Source organism: Myotis myotis, unplaced genomic scaffold (assembly GCF_014108235.1).
Source record: "Myotis myotis isolate mMyoMyo1 unplaced genomic scaffold, mMyoMyo1.p scaffold_m19_p_8, whole genome shotgun sequence".
NCBI lineage: Eukaryota > Metazoa > Chordata > Mammalia > Chiroptera > Vespertilionidae > Myotis > Myotis myotis.
In genome coordinates this window covers 55,583,163-55,596,666 of record NW_023416390.1, presented here as the reverse complement: position 1 = coordinate 55,596,666, position 13,504 = coordinate 55,583,163, and the positions used below count along the sequence as shown (strand labels likewise).

At 39.3% G+C, this 13,504-nt stretch overlaps 1 protein-coding gene across 3 annotated transcripts in view; it reads right to left on the bottom strand.

The window, feature by feature from the left end:
- Window positions 1-13,504, bottom strand: part of PLA2R1 (phospholipase A2 receptor 1) — a 113,005-nt gene that overhangs the window by 66,780 nt on the left and 32,721 nt on the right. For 2 of the 3 annotated variants that reach the window (XM_036319998.1, XM_036319999.1), the window contains exons 4-6: window positions 8,550-8,723; window positions 4,346-4,459; window positions 3,587-3,730 (exon numbers count right to left, since the gene is read on the bottom strand). In XM_036319998.1, the coding sequence (XP_036175891.1) occupies window positions 3,587-3,730; window positions 4,346-4,459; window positions 8,550-8,723 (432 nt within the window). Of the gene's footprint in view, window positions 1-3,586; window positions 3,731-4,345; window positions 4,460-8,289; window positions 8,365-8,549; window positions 8,724-13,504 lie in introns of those variants that run through there. The other variant, XM_036320000.1, reaches the window with a different exon arrangement.

The window sequence follows — 13,504 nt, the reverse complement described above, 5'->3', positions numbered from 1 at the left end:
ATGAACAACAAATACACATCTATCAACAAGTGAATCTAAGAATCAAGTGAATAAATAATCTGATGAACAGAATGAACTGGTGATTATAATAGAATCAGGGACATAGAAAGGGAATGGACTGACTATTCTTGGGGGGGAAAGGGGTGTGGGAGATGTGGGAAGAGACTGGACAAAAATCGTGCACCTATGGATGAGGACAGTGGGTGGGGAGTGAGGGCGGAGGGTGGGGCGGGAACTGGGAGGAGGGGAGTTATGGGGGGAAAAAAGAGGAACAAATGTAATAATCTGAACAACAAAGATTTAATTAAAAACAAAAATTTTGAGAAACAGAAAAGTGAAACAATAACATAAATTATAGGATTCCAGGTCTTCATAGTTGAGAAGGATCCAACCTATGACCCAGACCTAATGGATCTTAGTGCTTCATTTTCCAGATGTGATTTCTAAGGCACAAAGAAGTAAGGAGACTTGGCAAAGGTCATGTAGCCAAAGCTGAGAGTCAGGGCTAGGTATGAAATTGACCAGGTATAGTTCTCCATTTAAAAAACATATTTTCACACTGAAAAAGGTCTGTTATGAACCATAATTTAAATTACATTTTATGTACAGTATGTGGGTGGGGATAGATATTTATCCTGGGCTGAAGAGAGTCAGAAGTTCTGGCCAATTCCTCTAGAGCAGAGATGACAAGTAGCTTTCATCTCGAGGGTCAGTGTGAGTGCCCGTGGCATCCCTCTGGATTCTTAGGAACTCTGGGTTAGAAGTTAAGGAAAATGGTGTCATGCTGCTTTGAGATTGGAGGGGAAGGCAAGTTTGAACTCTTTTCTTCCAGGAGCTTGCCCCCAACCTGGTGATAGCATCTTTATTTTATTTTATTAATCACAACTGAGTGCCTCCTTTATGCACTAATTTAATTAGTTGCAATTCCACTGCAGTATGGGAAATGACATTCTTTTAAAATTGCTTTTAGGGCCCTAGCTGATTTGGCTCAGTGGATAGAGCGTCCACCTGAATTGAACCAGGACCCTGTGGATGGAAGGGTCCTCTTGGTTCGATTCAGGTCAAGGACACATACCCCATTTGCAGGCTCGTCCCCAGCCGGGCCCCTGTGGGGCACGTATGGGAGGCAACGAATCGATATTTCTCTCTGTCTTTCCCTCTCTCTTCCACTCTCTCTTAAAAAAAATCAATGGAAAAAATATTCTTGGGTGAGGATTGAAAAAAACAGAAAAGAAAAAAAATTCTTTTAGGGCTCTGACAGCAATTAGCACCACAGCTGAAGCATGTGGATCATTTAGGTATCATCTACCCAAGTGGTTTTCAACCTAAAAAAATAATGTCACAGACCCTCTTTTAAAAATGGGACCTTGCGCTTCACTCAAAAGGTATGATAAAAAGATAAAACAGGAGCTTCTCCAAAGAACTTTTATCATATATACACAACCCATGGACACAGACAACAATGTGGGTAAGGCCTGGGGCGGGAGGGCAGGGGCGGTCCAGAAGGGGTCAACGGGAAACAAAAGGAGACATATGTAATACTTTCAACAATAAATATTTTTAAAAAACTAAAATAAACAAACAAAACAAAAACAGGAGCTTCTCTGATTGAAGCACAGGTGGACTCAAGCAAAGAACCTGGGGATCCTGGAACTCAGTTTGAAACGCTGGAATGGATCATCACAAGGACTTGAACTTGAAGCGACAATTACGAATCCAAACAAATTTAGCTTAACTGCCCTCATTTCTGGTTTCTGGCCTCAGTTAGTAGATCAGGGGAGTAGATAAAACAAGAAAAAAAGGGCAGTAGACGGGAGTGCAAGAGGCCATAAGAATGAACAAATAAAGAAGGAAGAAATGGAGAAAGGAAAATGATAGGAAGAGAAGGAAGGTATGAGCAATTCAGCACATTATTGAAACAATGCAAATTATCTCTACATAAAACAAAGGCACAATGCTTCTTCTATCCCAACCCCATATTCTACAATACCCTGAGACTTAGCTATGTACAGGAAATTAAGAAAGTTAAAGCCTAGTTGTAAGGAATAATATTTTTAAATGATAATTCAGCTTATTATTTTAAATCTAGAGTTGTTTCTGATTATTCTGGTAATGATTCTTTTAACAGTGGTTAGGTTTTATCTCTGCTTTTAAGTTAAGACATTAATTCCTACAGAAACTAAAAAGAGGTAATAGACCTTAAACAGACAGAAATAATTGGATGTCCAGGTACTAGATTGTAATAAGGTAGTATTCAAGTTACACCTAAAAGTTTTGTATATTATTTCAGAAGGAGGATGTCTTACTATTTAGAGATATAGAGTGTGATAGGAAATCAATGAAGCAAAGAATTTTCTAAAACTGTTTTCTAACTTATATTTAATTTCTAGGGCAACTATCAATAAAACTCAAAATTTGAAAAGGAAGCATTTTTTTTTCAAATCCAGAATAATTAAGAATGCACATTTTTTAAAAAGAGAGGAAGAAAATGCTTAGGCTTTCAAATGCTTAGGTTACTCTGCTTTAGTTTTTTTCTTTTAATATATTTTTATTGTTTTCAGAGAGGAAGGGAAAGGATGAGAGAGAGAGAAACATCGCTGATGAGAGAATCATTGATCGGCTGCCTCCTGCACGCCCCCCACTGAGGACCGAGCCTGAAACCTGGGCATATGCCCCTGACCAGAATCGGACCCAGGACCTTGAGTCCACAGGCTGACGCTCTATCCACTGAGCCAAACCAGCCAGGGCTCTGCTTTAGTTTTTAGTAAAAACCTAAATGCATGTGTTAAATTCATGGTGCCTTTAGAACAAGCATGTCAAACTCAAAGGCTAACACGGGCCAAATAAACAAGGTTTAAGTGTATGTGGGCCACAAAAAACCCCCAAAAGCTTCAATTTTCATAGAAACGTAGGTTTATTTCGATAAAGACATGCTGAATACAAAGGGCTGAAATAAATGAGTAATCGTTAACATAAAACAATAGAACATTTTAATAAAAATTAATATATTTTCTTGAATATTAACATACCAGACACTGAATAACTACACAAATTAATAAGCAAATAAACCTATTTTTTTTGTTCTCCGAAAGCAAAATATTTCCTGCCGCGCACACCAAACAAGTCAGTCCAAGACTAATGATGTGGCGATCAGCTGCTAAAATACTCGCTGCTAGTATTAGTGGGGAGAAATGGTGTGCCGGTGGTAAGGTGAGTACGGGAAATGAATGCAACACGATTATAGTGATCAGTCATTAGCGAACGTTGTAGTTCGTTATTAATAATGATTTACAACAGAATGTTGTAAAAATTGAGATATGAAATTTTTGTTAAAACGTTTCTTACATACCGTTATATTGGCGGGGCCAATATATTTGTTGTGGGCTGCATACGGCCCGTGGGCCGGGAGATTGATGTGCTTGCTTTAGAATAACAAATATTATCTTGTTATACATTTTTATTCCTACAAATACAAAACCAGCCTTAGCTAAGTTTAAATTAGGAGTTATTAGCAAAAATGGAGGACTTTGACTATATTGAAAGGACAAGTAAGCAATTCATAAGAATTCAAAATGAAAACACTTACCCACTACCTCATGATCAGTGTGGTTCAGGTATTTTTTACAGACGTAAGGTAAGGTGGCCTCACAGTCCCGAACTCTCCAGGCATTTGGCAAAAATGGATTAAATGTCCCACAGCGATATTCAACAAATGGCTCAAAACTTATTTCTGAAAATACAGTGTTTGTGTATTTCATGTTAGAAGCAAAAGCAGTTACTTTAACCTATATTGAAATGTAGTGTTAGCATCAAGGAGACAACCCTTCTCTTTGACATATATGGTAAATCCTTTAAGACCTTATATTTATGATTTTTGCAGTTGAAGTCCAGACATGACAATGAAATGATTTCCCAAAGTTGGCAATAGTGGATTTTATTGCTTTAAAGCGGAGAAATGTTTTGCTCTTTGTGGCTATTTTTAAAACAGCTGACTAGATTCTTGGCTCTGACCCAGATCCTCTTGCAACCTGGGCTAAACATACAGCTTACCTTTTGGGCCTCCATTTTCTTGTCTGGAAAAGCCTTACAGGAATTAAGTCAGGCTTAACATTTGTTGTAAACCACTTTCAAAAGAATTTTCACATGTCATATGGGGGTAAGTGCTAAGTGATATTTTCAAATAATCTACTTAACATGTTTAAATATTAGTTATTTTTACCTGAGAGTTAATTTTGAATACTCTCTATGCAATTGTTTTAACAGCACATATATACGTGGGAGATACTGCTGTCCCAGGCTACGGGATGACCCCACCTGTTGAAGGTAAATCAAACGCTGCGGGTACCTGGGTTCCAGTTCAGGTGGCTGAGCGGGGTTCTGTCGGACCACTGCCAGCCAGCATTTTCATCCAGCTGGTTCAGGCCCATCCACACCTCCACTGCTTCACCCCTTAAGTGCTCTGAAATGAAGAGAAATTAATTTTTAAAAGATCAATGTTACACTTCTTGTTTTTCTATTCCTGGAGCACAGTCATAAATTAACTCCAGTCAATGACAGAAAGGGTTTAAGAGCTACTAACCCCACTCTGTGCTTCAGAGTAAAGCAGCCAGCTTTGTCCAGCTGGCGTGGCTCAGTGATTGAGCACCGACCTATGAACCAGGAGGTCACGGTTGGGACCCCAGTCAGGGCACATGCCCGGGTTGCAGACTAGGTCCCCAGTCAGGGGCATGCAGGAGGCAGCCAATCAATGACTCTCTCATCATTCACGTTTCTCTCTCTCTCTCTCTCTCTCTCTCTCTCTCTCTCTCTCTCTCTCTCTCCCTTCCTCTCTGAAATCAATAAAAACATTAAAAAAAAAAGAAGCCGGCTTTCCTCGTCTTGAGAAATAATCAGTCTCCTGGAGGCTCACCGACTGAGAAGTGTGTAGGCATCTAGCGATGCTGCCTCTCAGTGGGTGTCAATCCATCCGAGTGCATGATTACGACTTCGAGACCATTTCATTTGTGTGCACTTAGGGTTACAGAGGGTGAGGGGGAAGTGGCCAGGGCCACTCCCGGAAAGGCTTTCTTTGCTCCACATGTGACTGGAGACTTCAGCTTGCAGCCTCAGGACTCCAGCCGAGGAGTCTAGATCCAAGTGAGCAGAGGGCCCAGAGGGATCCGTAGCAGGTTGGAGCCGAAGGGCCATGCATGAAGCAAGTGATTCTTCAACTTGGGGTGAGAAGTGTTTCGGTCCGGCTGGCTCTGTGGCCCCTGCTCCTTCCTAACCACCGCGCACAGCCCCTCAGGTTTTAATTCGACACCATTTTGGTTATAAATGTTATGAATAGACATGTGCATTGGCATGCTTGTGCAGAAGAATATGGTTATCGAAATTGAAGAATTAATGGAAATCTTTCTTGTTTTTTTCTTTTTGTGCACTTGAATTTTTAAAAATTATTCTAGAATAAACAGTACTACTTGTACTATAAAATGTGGGGGGGGGGGAGACAGTGTGAGAAACATTTAGTGAAAGTGGCTAATTTTGTGACACTTCCAAATATTGCCACTTAATCTTATTTATTTATGTAACATTGGTTAATATAGTATATAAATTTTAGGTGTACAACATTACAATTTGATCTCTGTCTGTTATTGCATGCTCACCACCAAAAGTCTAGTTTTCATCCATCATCCATATTTTACCTTCTTTTCCCATTTAATCTTTTCATCTATGAAAGTGAGCCTTGTTCTCTCATGGCTCATCTGCTTTGGAACCCAATTCATTTTGCACCAGATGTAGGAGCCGAGCCCGAGACCGAGACAGATAAGAGTTGTAAATAGAGCGGCTACATGCCCCAATTTGCCTTGAAAACTCAAGGTCTATGTTATGTTGTTAGCTCCAGAATAATGATGAATCACAGTTGCTTTTGCCCTCAAAAGAGTCACAGTCTGGATGATCCATTGTACAGTCACCCAGGTTATAGGAGTCAGTGTATTCACTTAACAAGGCTGCAGCATCCTCCGTGGTTGGACATTTCAATATAATATTGAGCAACTGGAAGAATTTAACACGATTAGGAAAGAGAAAAAGGTGCTTTATAATTTTGAGAGCCCAGACATCACTAAACAGAAATAGCATAACATTCATGGGCCCTGCCCTTCCAAATTCCTGAGGCGTTAACGCGGAGTCTCTTCCTAATGCTGATTAGTTCAGTCCTTTCAATGTCGTTGTTTGATTAAGTCATATACTGATGTCAGCGGGCAGAATGGAAGATGGATGGACAAGATGGAGAAATTTTCACATTTCATATGGTATAAGTGCCAAGTCATATTTTCAAATAATCTACTTAAAATACTTAAATATTAGTTATTCTTACTAGAGTTCATTTTGAATACTCTCTGTGCAATTGTTTTAACAATATACATAAAAAGTCATAGTGTAATTTATTATCTTGTTTAAAAGTACCCAAACAGTCTATTTTACTTTAAGACTAAATTGATTCATAATTTTATAGTAGCAAACTCAAACCTAAATTCCTTTGGCTACCTCTTGGCACTTGTGAAAGTCTAGGTAATTCCATATACCATAGTTAGTGTTCATCAGCGATAGTAGCCTATTCTCATCATTAAAAAAACACCTTGATCAGAACAGGCTTCCCCATTTACGAACAGACTTCTGTTTTCCTAAACAATCCCCAGTCTAATTATAGAATTGTGGTATTTAAATAAAAATCTCTGACATATTTTTTTAATATATTTTATTGATTTTTTACAGAGAGGAAGGGAGAGGGATAGAGAGCTAGAAACATCGATGAGAGAGAAACATTGATCAGCTGCCTCTTGCATACCCCCAACTGGGGATGTGCCCGCAACCAAAGTACATGCCCTTGGCCGGAATTGAACCCAAGACCCTTCAGTCCGCAGGCCGACGCTCTATCCACTGAGCCAAACCGGTCAGGGCTCTCTGACATATTTTTAAATTGTTATTTAAGTTTGATGAGCAAGTCCAAACCCTCTTATTAGAAATACTGACAGTGAAGACAGGTAACAATTGTAATTCATACGTGGTATGCAAAATTTGCTATGAAAATCATTACAGTCTAACAATGACTTTGGAAATGGTGTTTTTTCTAGAATGTGATTCACTCAAATCAGTTTCAATGATGATTTCTCACTTTTCCATGTCTGTGGGGAAAGGAGCAGGCATGCATTTTTCTTGCATTTGTTACGAACTTTCTGGAAGATATTAATGACTTCCCCAAACCTTAAAACATGCTTCCACCTCCACCCAGTGAATCTACTTCTACATAGAGAAATAATTAGGGATCTATACACAAAGGTATGTGCAGGTGTGGTTTATAATAGCAACAAATAAATAAAACAAAGTAAATAATTGTATCTATCTCTTCCTATCTATGTATATCTATGTTTATAGAGATGTACAGATGTTCATTATATTAAGATAAATAAAATAAGTATAACACCAAACTGTGTGCATGGTACTTACATGGTTAACACACGAATGCTTGTTGTGTGTACCAGGCACTTTTTTAGGATTTCGCATGCATTATAACATGTAATCATATCAACAAGAGGTAAGCATTATTATTAATTCCATTTGATAGATAGAAGGAAGTGGAGGCACTTGCTTAGGTAGCTTTGCTAGTAACTGGTAGAAGTGGGATTCAAACCCAAGCAGGTGGCTCTCTGGTCCCTGCTCCTAACCTTAGAGTTAATAGAGATGCTTCCTATTTTTATTCAATACAATTTTTCAGAGATACTATGTATATATGCATACATTTATGTGTTAGCTAAAATACATGGTTCTATCTGGATTGTGGAATTATGGGAGACTTGTTTTTCTTTCTGTATACATGAAATTTTAAATTTATTCCAGAATAGAAAAACATCTATTACATATGCAATAAAATCTGAAAAAAGTGTCAGTCACTTTTAATGAAAGTGATTAATTTTGTGACACTTTCAGATGTTTCCAATTTTTTTAAAAGCTGTTTGTACATATACACAAACACATTTAGTCTTTAAGGAGAAGAGAGAGAGAGTTTAGGTGATAGGTGAAACACAAGACCCAGCTCATTATCACAACTCGTTTGACATCTTATATTATTCTCTTATACTATTAGTGACCATGTGTGTGCTTTTGCTTTTCCAACTAAATTTTAAGTTCTTTGGAATCCATCAGGCCTACCACATACCTGCACACAGTGAGTAACAGGAAAGATTTTACTTAATGAATGACTAATGGGAACTGAATGGCTAAGATCTCTAGCAGAGCAGGGATTTGTACCTCAGTGTCCAAGTCTCCCAGTCCACTTGCTTTAGCTGCAAGCTCTGAGTCCCTTGCTGGGGCCTCAGCTCTCTTCTACAAGGGCGAGAAAATAAGGAACACTGGGTGCCAAATGGAATGGCCTGGGTGTGAGTTTGGACCATATTAATAAAAGAAAAATATTTTTCATGGAACTCCCCCCCCATCCCCCGAATTTTTGCATAGGTGGACATAATTGTTAACCATCACTTAAATTGTATCCATATCAATGTCATACTTACTCCTGATGAAACTTTCTTCAGCTTCATCTGCAACACTTAGTAAAGCACCACCTTGCATCTGGCATGACACATGTGCCTCGCTCCAGGAGAGAGAAGAAAGCAGGTTGAATTGGTAGCAAATGTGCGAATTGAGATCCTTCTCCCAAACAGCGTCGCAACCCATCCCTGCAGATGCTGGAAACAAAAGCCATCAGACCATTAGCTGCAATCTTTTTTCTCTATAGGGCAATATACTGCTAAGGGGAATTTGAAATGGAGTGATTCCAAACTGCAGCCTCTAAAACTTCTGTACCTTATTGATTCCTGATTAGGTCTCTAGGATGAAATCTGCATTTTGTATCCCATTGGTACTTTATGGTTATACTCTTTCAAGATTTAAAGGAACTTCTAGAAATTATCAATAAAGAAGCTCTGATCCTTTCTGGGAAAAGAAGAGATGCCATTTTTAAGAGAAGGAGATAGAAGTGAAGGATTTATGAAAATAACATCTGAGTTCTTTAAAAAGTAGTCATTTAGAACTTTATACTGAACGCTGTGTGACTGTAAAGGTTTATTTGAGGTAGATGCAAGTGTGATTTCAAAAGGCTTCCCCCCCAAAACCAAAATGTTAGAGGAAATGAAAGGGATACAGTTGAAATATGAGTTTAGAGAGAACACAGTTTTCACACAAACACTGAGAACAGGAAAACTGATATTTAATTTTATAAAGTTCTTTCAGCCAAAAGGAAGAGAAGCAAAATCTACTTGTAAAACATTGACCAACGATTGCATAGTATGTTTAAAAGTAAATTTAATGAAGTATGAAATGTGGATCTGAAATCTGAAATTTATTGAAAATGAAGACCCAATTTGGATGCTTTTGCTAAAGGTTTAAATCAAAACCCAAGGTGAACTAAGCAGCTATAATAATCACCTGAAATCAAACTCAGCCAAAGAATTTCACAAGGTAGAAAATGTGGCCCACGCTACAGCATCAGTGTAAGTGATGGACGGCAATCTGCTAAAACCTAGGACAATCTTTCCGCAAGTGTGAGCCACAGAATAATACAACTTCAGGAGCTAGCTCCCCAGGGAAACCGGGACCTCATGCCTGTGTGTGTAGCCTTCTCGGATAAATTCATAATGTACATTAGCATCTTAAAGGCCCCAAGAAGTAAAGGAAGAGCTTAAGTTTAATTCAGTGTACTTCAAACTTATTTGACAATGGAGTCTTTCTTGTTTGTTTTCTTTTTCCCACTGTAATAGATATCCTCGTGAATGTGGAAAGTTTGTTCCATGTCTGTTTGCCACATGCACTCCCCAGAACTGTGTTGGTTAACCATAAGTTATCAAAGCACTTATACATCCAAGGTTGTCTGAAGAGTTTCTTGACTGATACATGTATTTACAGAAAGATGCAAGGTTGTAGGAGGGTAGAAAACAAGGCAATCACCAAGTAAAACTGAAGAGAAAGGAAGGACATTTTCAGGCACCATCGTGCCCAGGTGGCTGAATTTTCTGAGTCCTTAGAGATTGTTTTCAGTTAAAATACTAGGCCATCCCCAGCTGGACAGCACACTCTGCATTATCAGACAGGGGTTCACCCTGTGACAGCTGAGGCTATGAGGGAGGAGCAGGAGGACATTTACAATGAAAGTGTGTGTAACCATCATTTAGCCAGCTTGTCAAAAAACTGCAGATTCTTTGTTTTCTGAGTCAGGAGGTCAGGAACTCGCATGAAACACATGCCTGATTTTCAGGCAGATGGTGCATGAAGCAAACACCAGCTTAAAAGAAAAAATTTAAAGCACTTCCCAGGAGGGCACACATGAGTAGCCTTCCGTACTAGAAGGTTAGTAAGATGTGAGAAGGGGAGTTGTAGGGAGAGGATCTCAGAAGTCCTGTGAATAGGACAGAGACATCCCCTACCCCAGAGAGGTGGGGGGTCGGGGGAGATTCCCCAACAAGTCTTAATTATAAGCCTCCAGGCTGCAGCATATCATGATAAGAAAAGGTCTAGAGTCTAGAGGACACTTCAATTGATCTTATCCTAGTTTTGTCCTTTCAACGAGATAGAGATGGAGCTATGTGGACACAGCCTTTTGTAGTAACCTGATTGAATTCTATATCTTAAAGTTTAAGGCTTAAACAGTTAAGTGAGAGGCTTGCTAATGATGCCGTGTGTGCACAAATGACATAGCTCAGTTTTCTTCGATTTCCCTTGGTTTTGGATTATCTGTGCAAATCCTTAAGTTTAATCAAAAGGAAATTTCCCCAATCAAATGTTTGCAACAGGTGCCCATATTCTAACAAGTTCATTTGGTTTTAACCAAACGCTAAGAATTTGTTCTTCTGTACAGGAAGACACGGTCCTTTCTCCGCTTCTCTACGTGGGCTGTGTACCAGTCACTCCATGAATCTTACTGGGAGGTTGCACTGTAACAAGTGTTATGGAAATGCCACCCTGGACAGGGTGCTGTGATGTGCTACCCTGCTCTCCCTTCAGGATTGAAGGCCTTATTTCCCCAGATGCCAGGAAAGACCTCCTGACATTAAGCCTTCTTCAAGGACTGCCTTGGCTGAAGAGTTTCTTTGCCTGATGTCACTCTCCCTTCCCAAAGGCAGCGGGCTAACCATGATTGGTCTGTGCAAGGCAATAAGTCCCCTCTCTTCCCAACAGGGGGCACATCCACCTTGAGAACACCTCAGAGGGTCAGTCAGGCCTGCATTCTGATCTTACTCTCTTCCCTTCCTTTCCACAGGTGTTGATCCTGAGAACAACCCCCCAACAAACCTCCTGAAGGTTACTCTCTGCCTCAGAGACTGCTCCCTGGGGATCCACTTGGCACAGACCTCCATCTTGGCCTAGGGTCCTTGCATCTATTTATTGTTAGCCTTTTGCTTCTTCGTATATAATCTCCCTTTCCAAGTCACTGAAAATGCAAGATTGAAGGCTGGCGTCTAAGCCATATTTATCTTGGAACATTCAAATATAAGGGCTAGAATTATGTTATATTTCTTTGCACCTTTGGTTGTCTTTATATGATCCCTTGAGGGAAGCAACTATGTTGTGTATATATCTTTGAATCTCCTACTATTTGGGGGGAAATCACCAAAATCTTTTGCAAGATGTTATAAATAGGTGATTTTCCTCCTTTCAAAACACACCTCTTTTGCAATGAACTGAGGTATATGTATTTCTGTCAGCACTGATTTTATCGTAGATTATTACTGAGATGTAGCCACTCCTCCTTGTCTATTAATGTGTCTTGTTTTTCTCCCCTAAGGACACAGCTTTGCCATTGTCCCTGGTGTATTATCTTGTTCCTGAGCTTAGGGAGAAAACATTCAGCCTTTTATCATTAAGTATGTTGTTTGCGGGGTTTTGATTTTTTTTAAATAGATTCTCCTTATCACTTAAGGACATTCCCTTCTGTTCCTAGGGATTTTGTGTGTGTGTGTGTGTGTGTGTGTGTGTGTGTGTGTGTGTGTGCTCATGAAGGTATGGAAATTTTGTCAAATTTTTTCTGTATCAGTAGATGATCAGGTGGTTTTTTGACCTTTATCCTATTGATATGGGTATTACATTAATTGATTTCCAACTTTAAGCCAATCTTGCATTCTTGGGATAAATTCCTCTTGGTCATAGTGTACAACAATTCTTTTTATATGTTGTTGAGTTCTGTTTGCTATACTTTGTTGAGGGTTTTTGCATTGATATTCATACGAAATGTTGGTCTGTAGCTTTCTTTTCTTGTAATATCCTTGTCTGGTTTTGGTATCAGGGTAATAGTGGTCTCATAGAATGAATTGGACAGTGTTCCCTCCTTTTCCATTTTCCCATTTACCCTTTAATCCGCTCAATCTGGCAACTGGAAGATATCTTGTCAAGGCCATCAATGACTTCCAAATTGCCAAATCCAGCAAACACTTCCTTTCAGACCTTGTCAAACCAGGCCCTTCAGCAGCATTTGAGCACCCTCCCTCTCCTTGCCAATATACTCTATTTTCTTGACTTCACATGCCTGGTGACCCTTCTACCTCTTTGGCCACCTCTTCTCCGTCTCCTTTACTGGTTCTACTTAAACTAAATAGGTTTTAAGACTTGGCCCTGAGTCTCCTTCCTTTTTATTTTATACATGCTCTAGACTATTTCACTCATTCCCATAAACCCTTCCCTATAACTTTCAAATGTATAAGACACCTTTATGTCTAACTGCCTAGTCCACATTTTCACAGGCTTGAGTCACATATAACATGTCCCAACCTGAATGCTTGGTTTTCTCTTCCAAATCTGTATCTGCAATGAACTTATCTATGCATATCAGAAAGCTGCATTCCTAATTAACATCCCACTTTCCCCTTTATCCTCCAAATCTGTCCTTACTAATTTGAGTCCAACTCCTTGTTAAAAACCTACAAGTATATTTTTAAACCTGACCATAAGCAATTACAAAGGCTTTACCTGGCATGCCTCATGGGGGAAAGCTGTCCTCCCCACACCAGACTTCATACATAGACAAGTTCAAGGGCACTCAAATAATTCCAGAGGTTGATATCCTAAAAATATATCAAACTAACTGCATGACTTTCCAGCTGTGTATGATATGCAACCAAGAGGGGCTAGTATGACACAAATTGCCCTGAAAGTAACCCTCAGAGATTCCTATACAGGGATGTGCAAAAGTAGGATTGTATGGAAAATAATACAATAATTAATAAATAATAATACAAGAGTAAGCTGTGTTTTGTGTACTCACAACTGCAAACCTACTGTTGCCTGCCATTCTTGTTCCTGAAGATCTATAGTGACAGATGTTTGATCACACCTTTCACTGCTAGTGTGTTTGTGTGTTTATTAATGCTACCCATAAATTTTACTCTCTTACTATCAACTTTTTAAAGAAGGCAGCATCATTTTATATTGGGATACAGAAGTACAAATCTTTATTCCACTCACTCTTTTCTGTCTTACC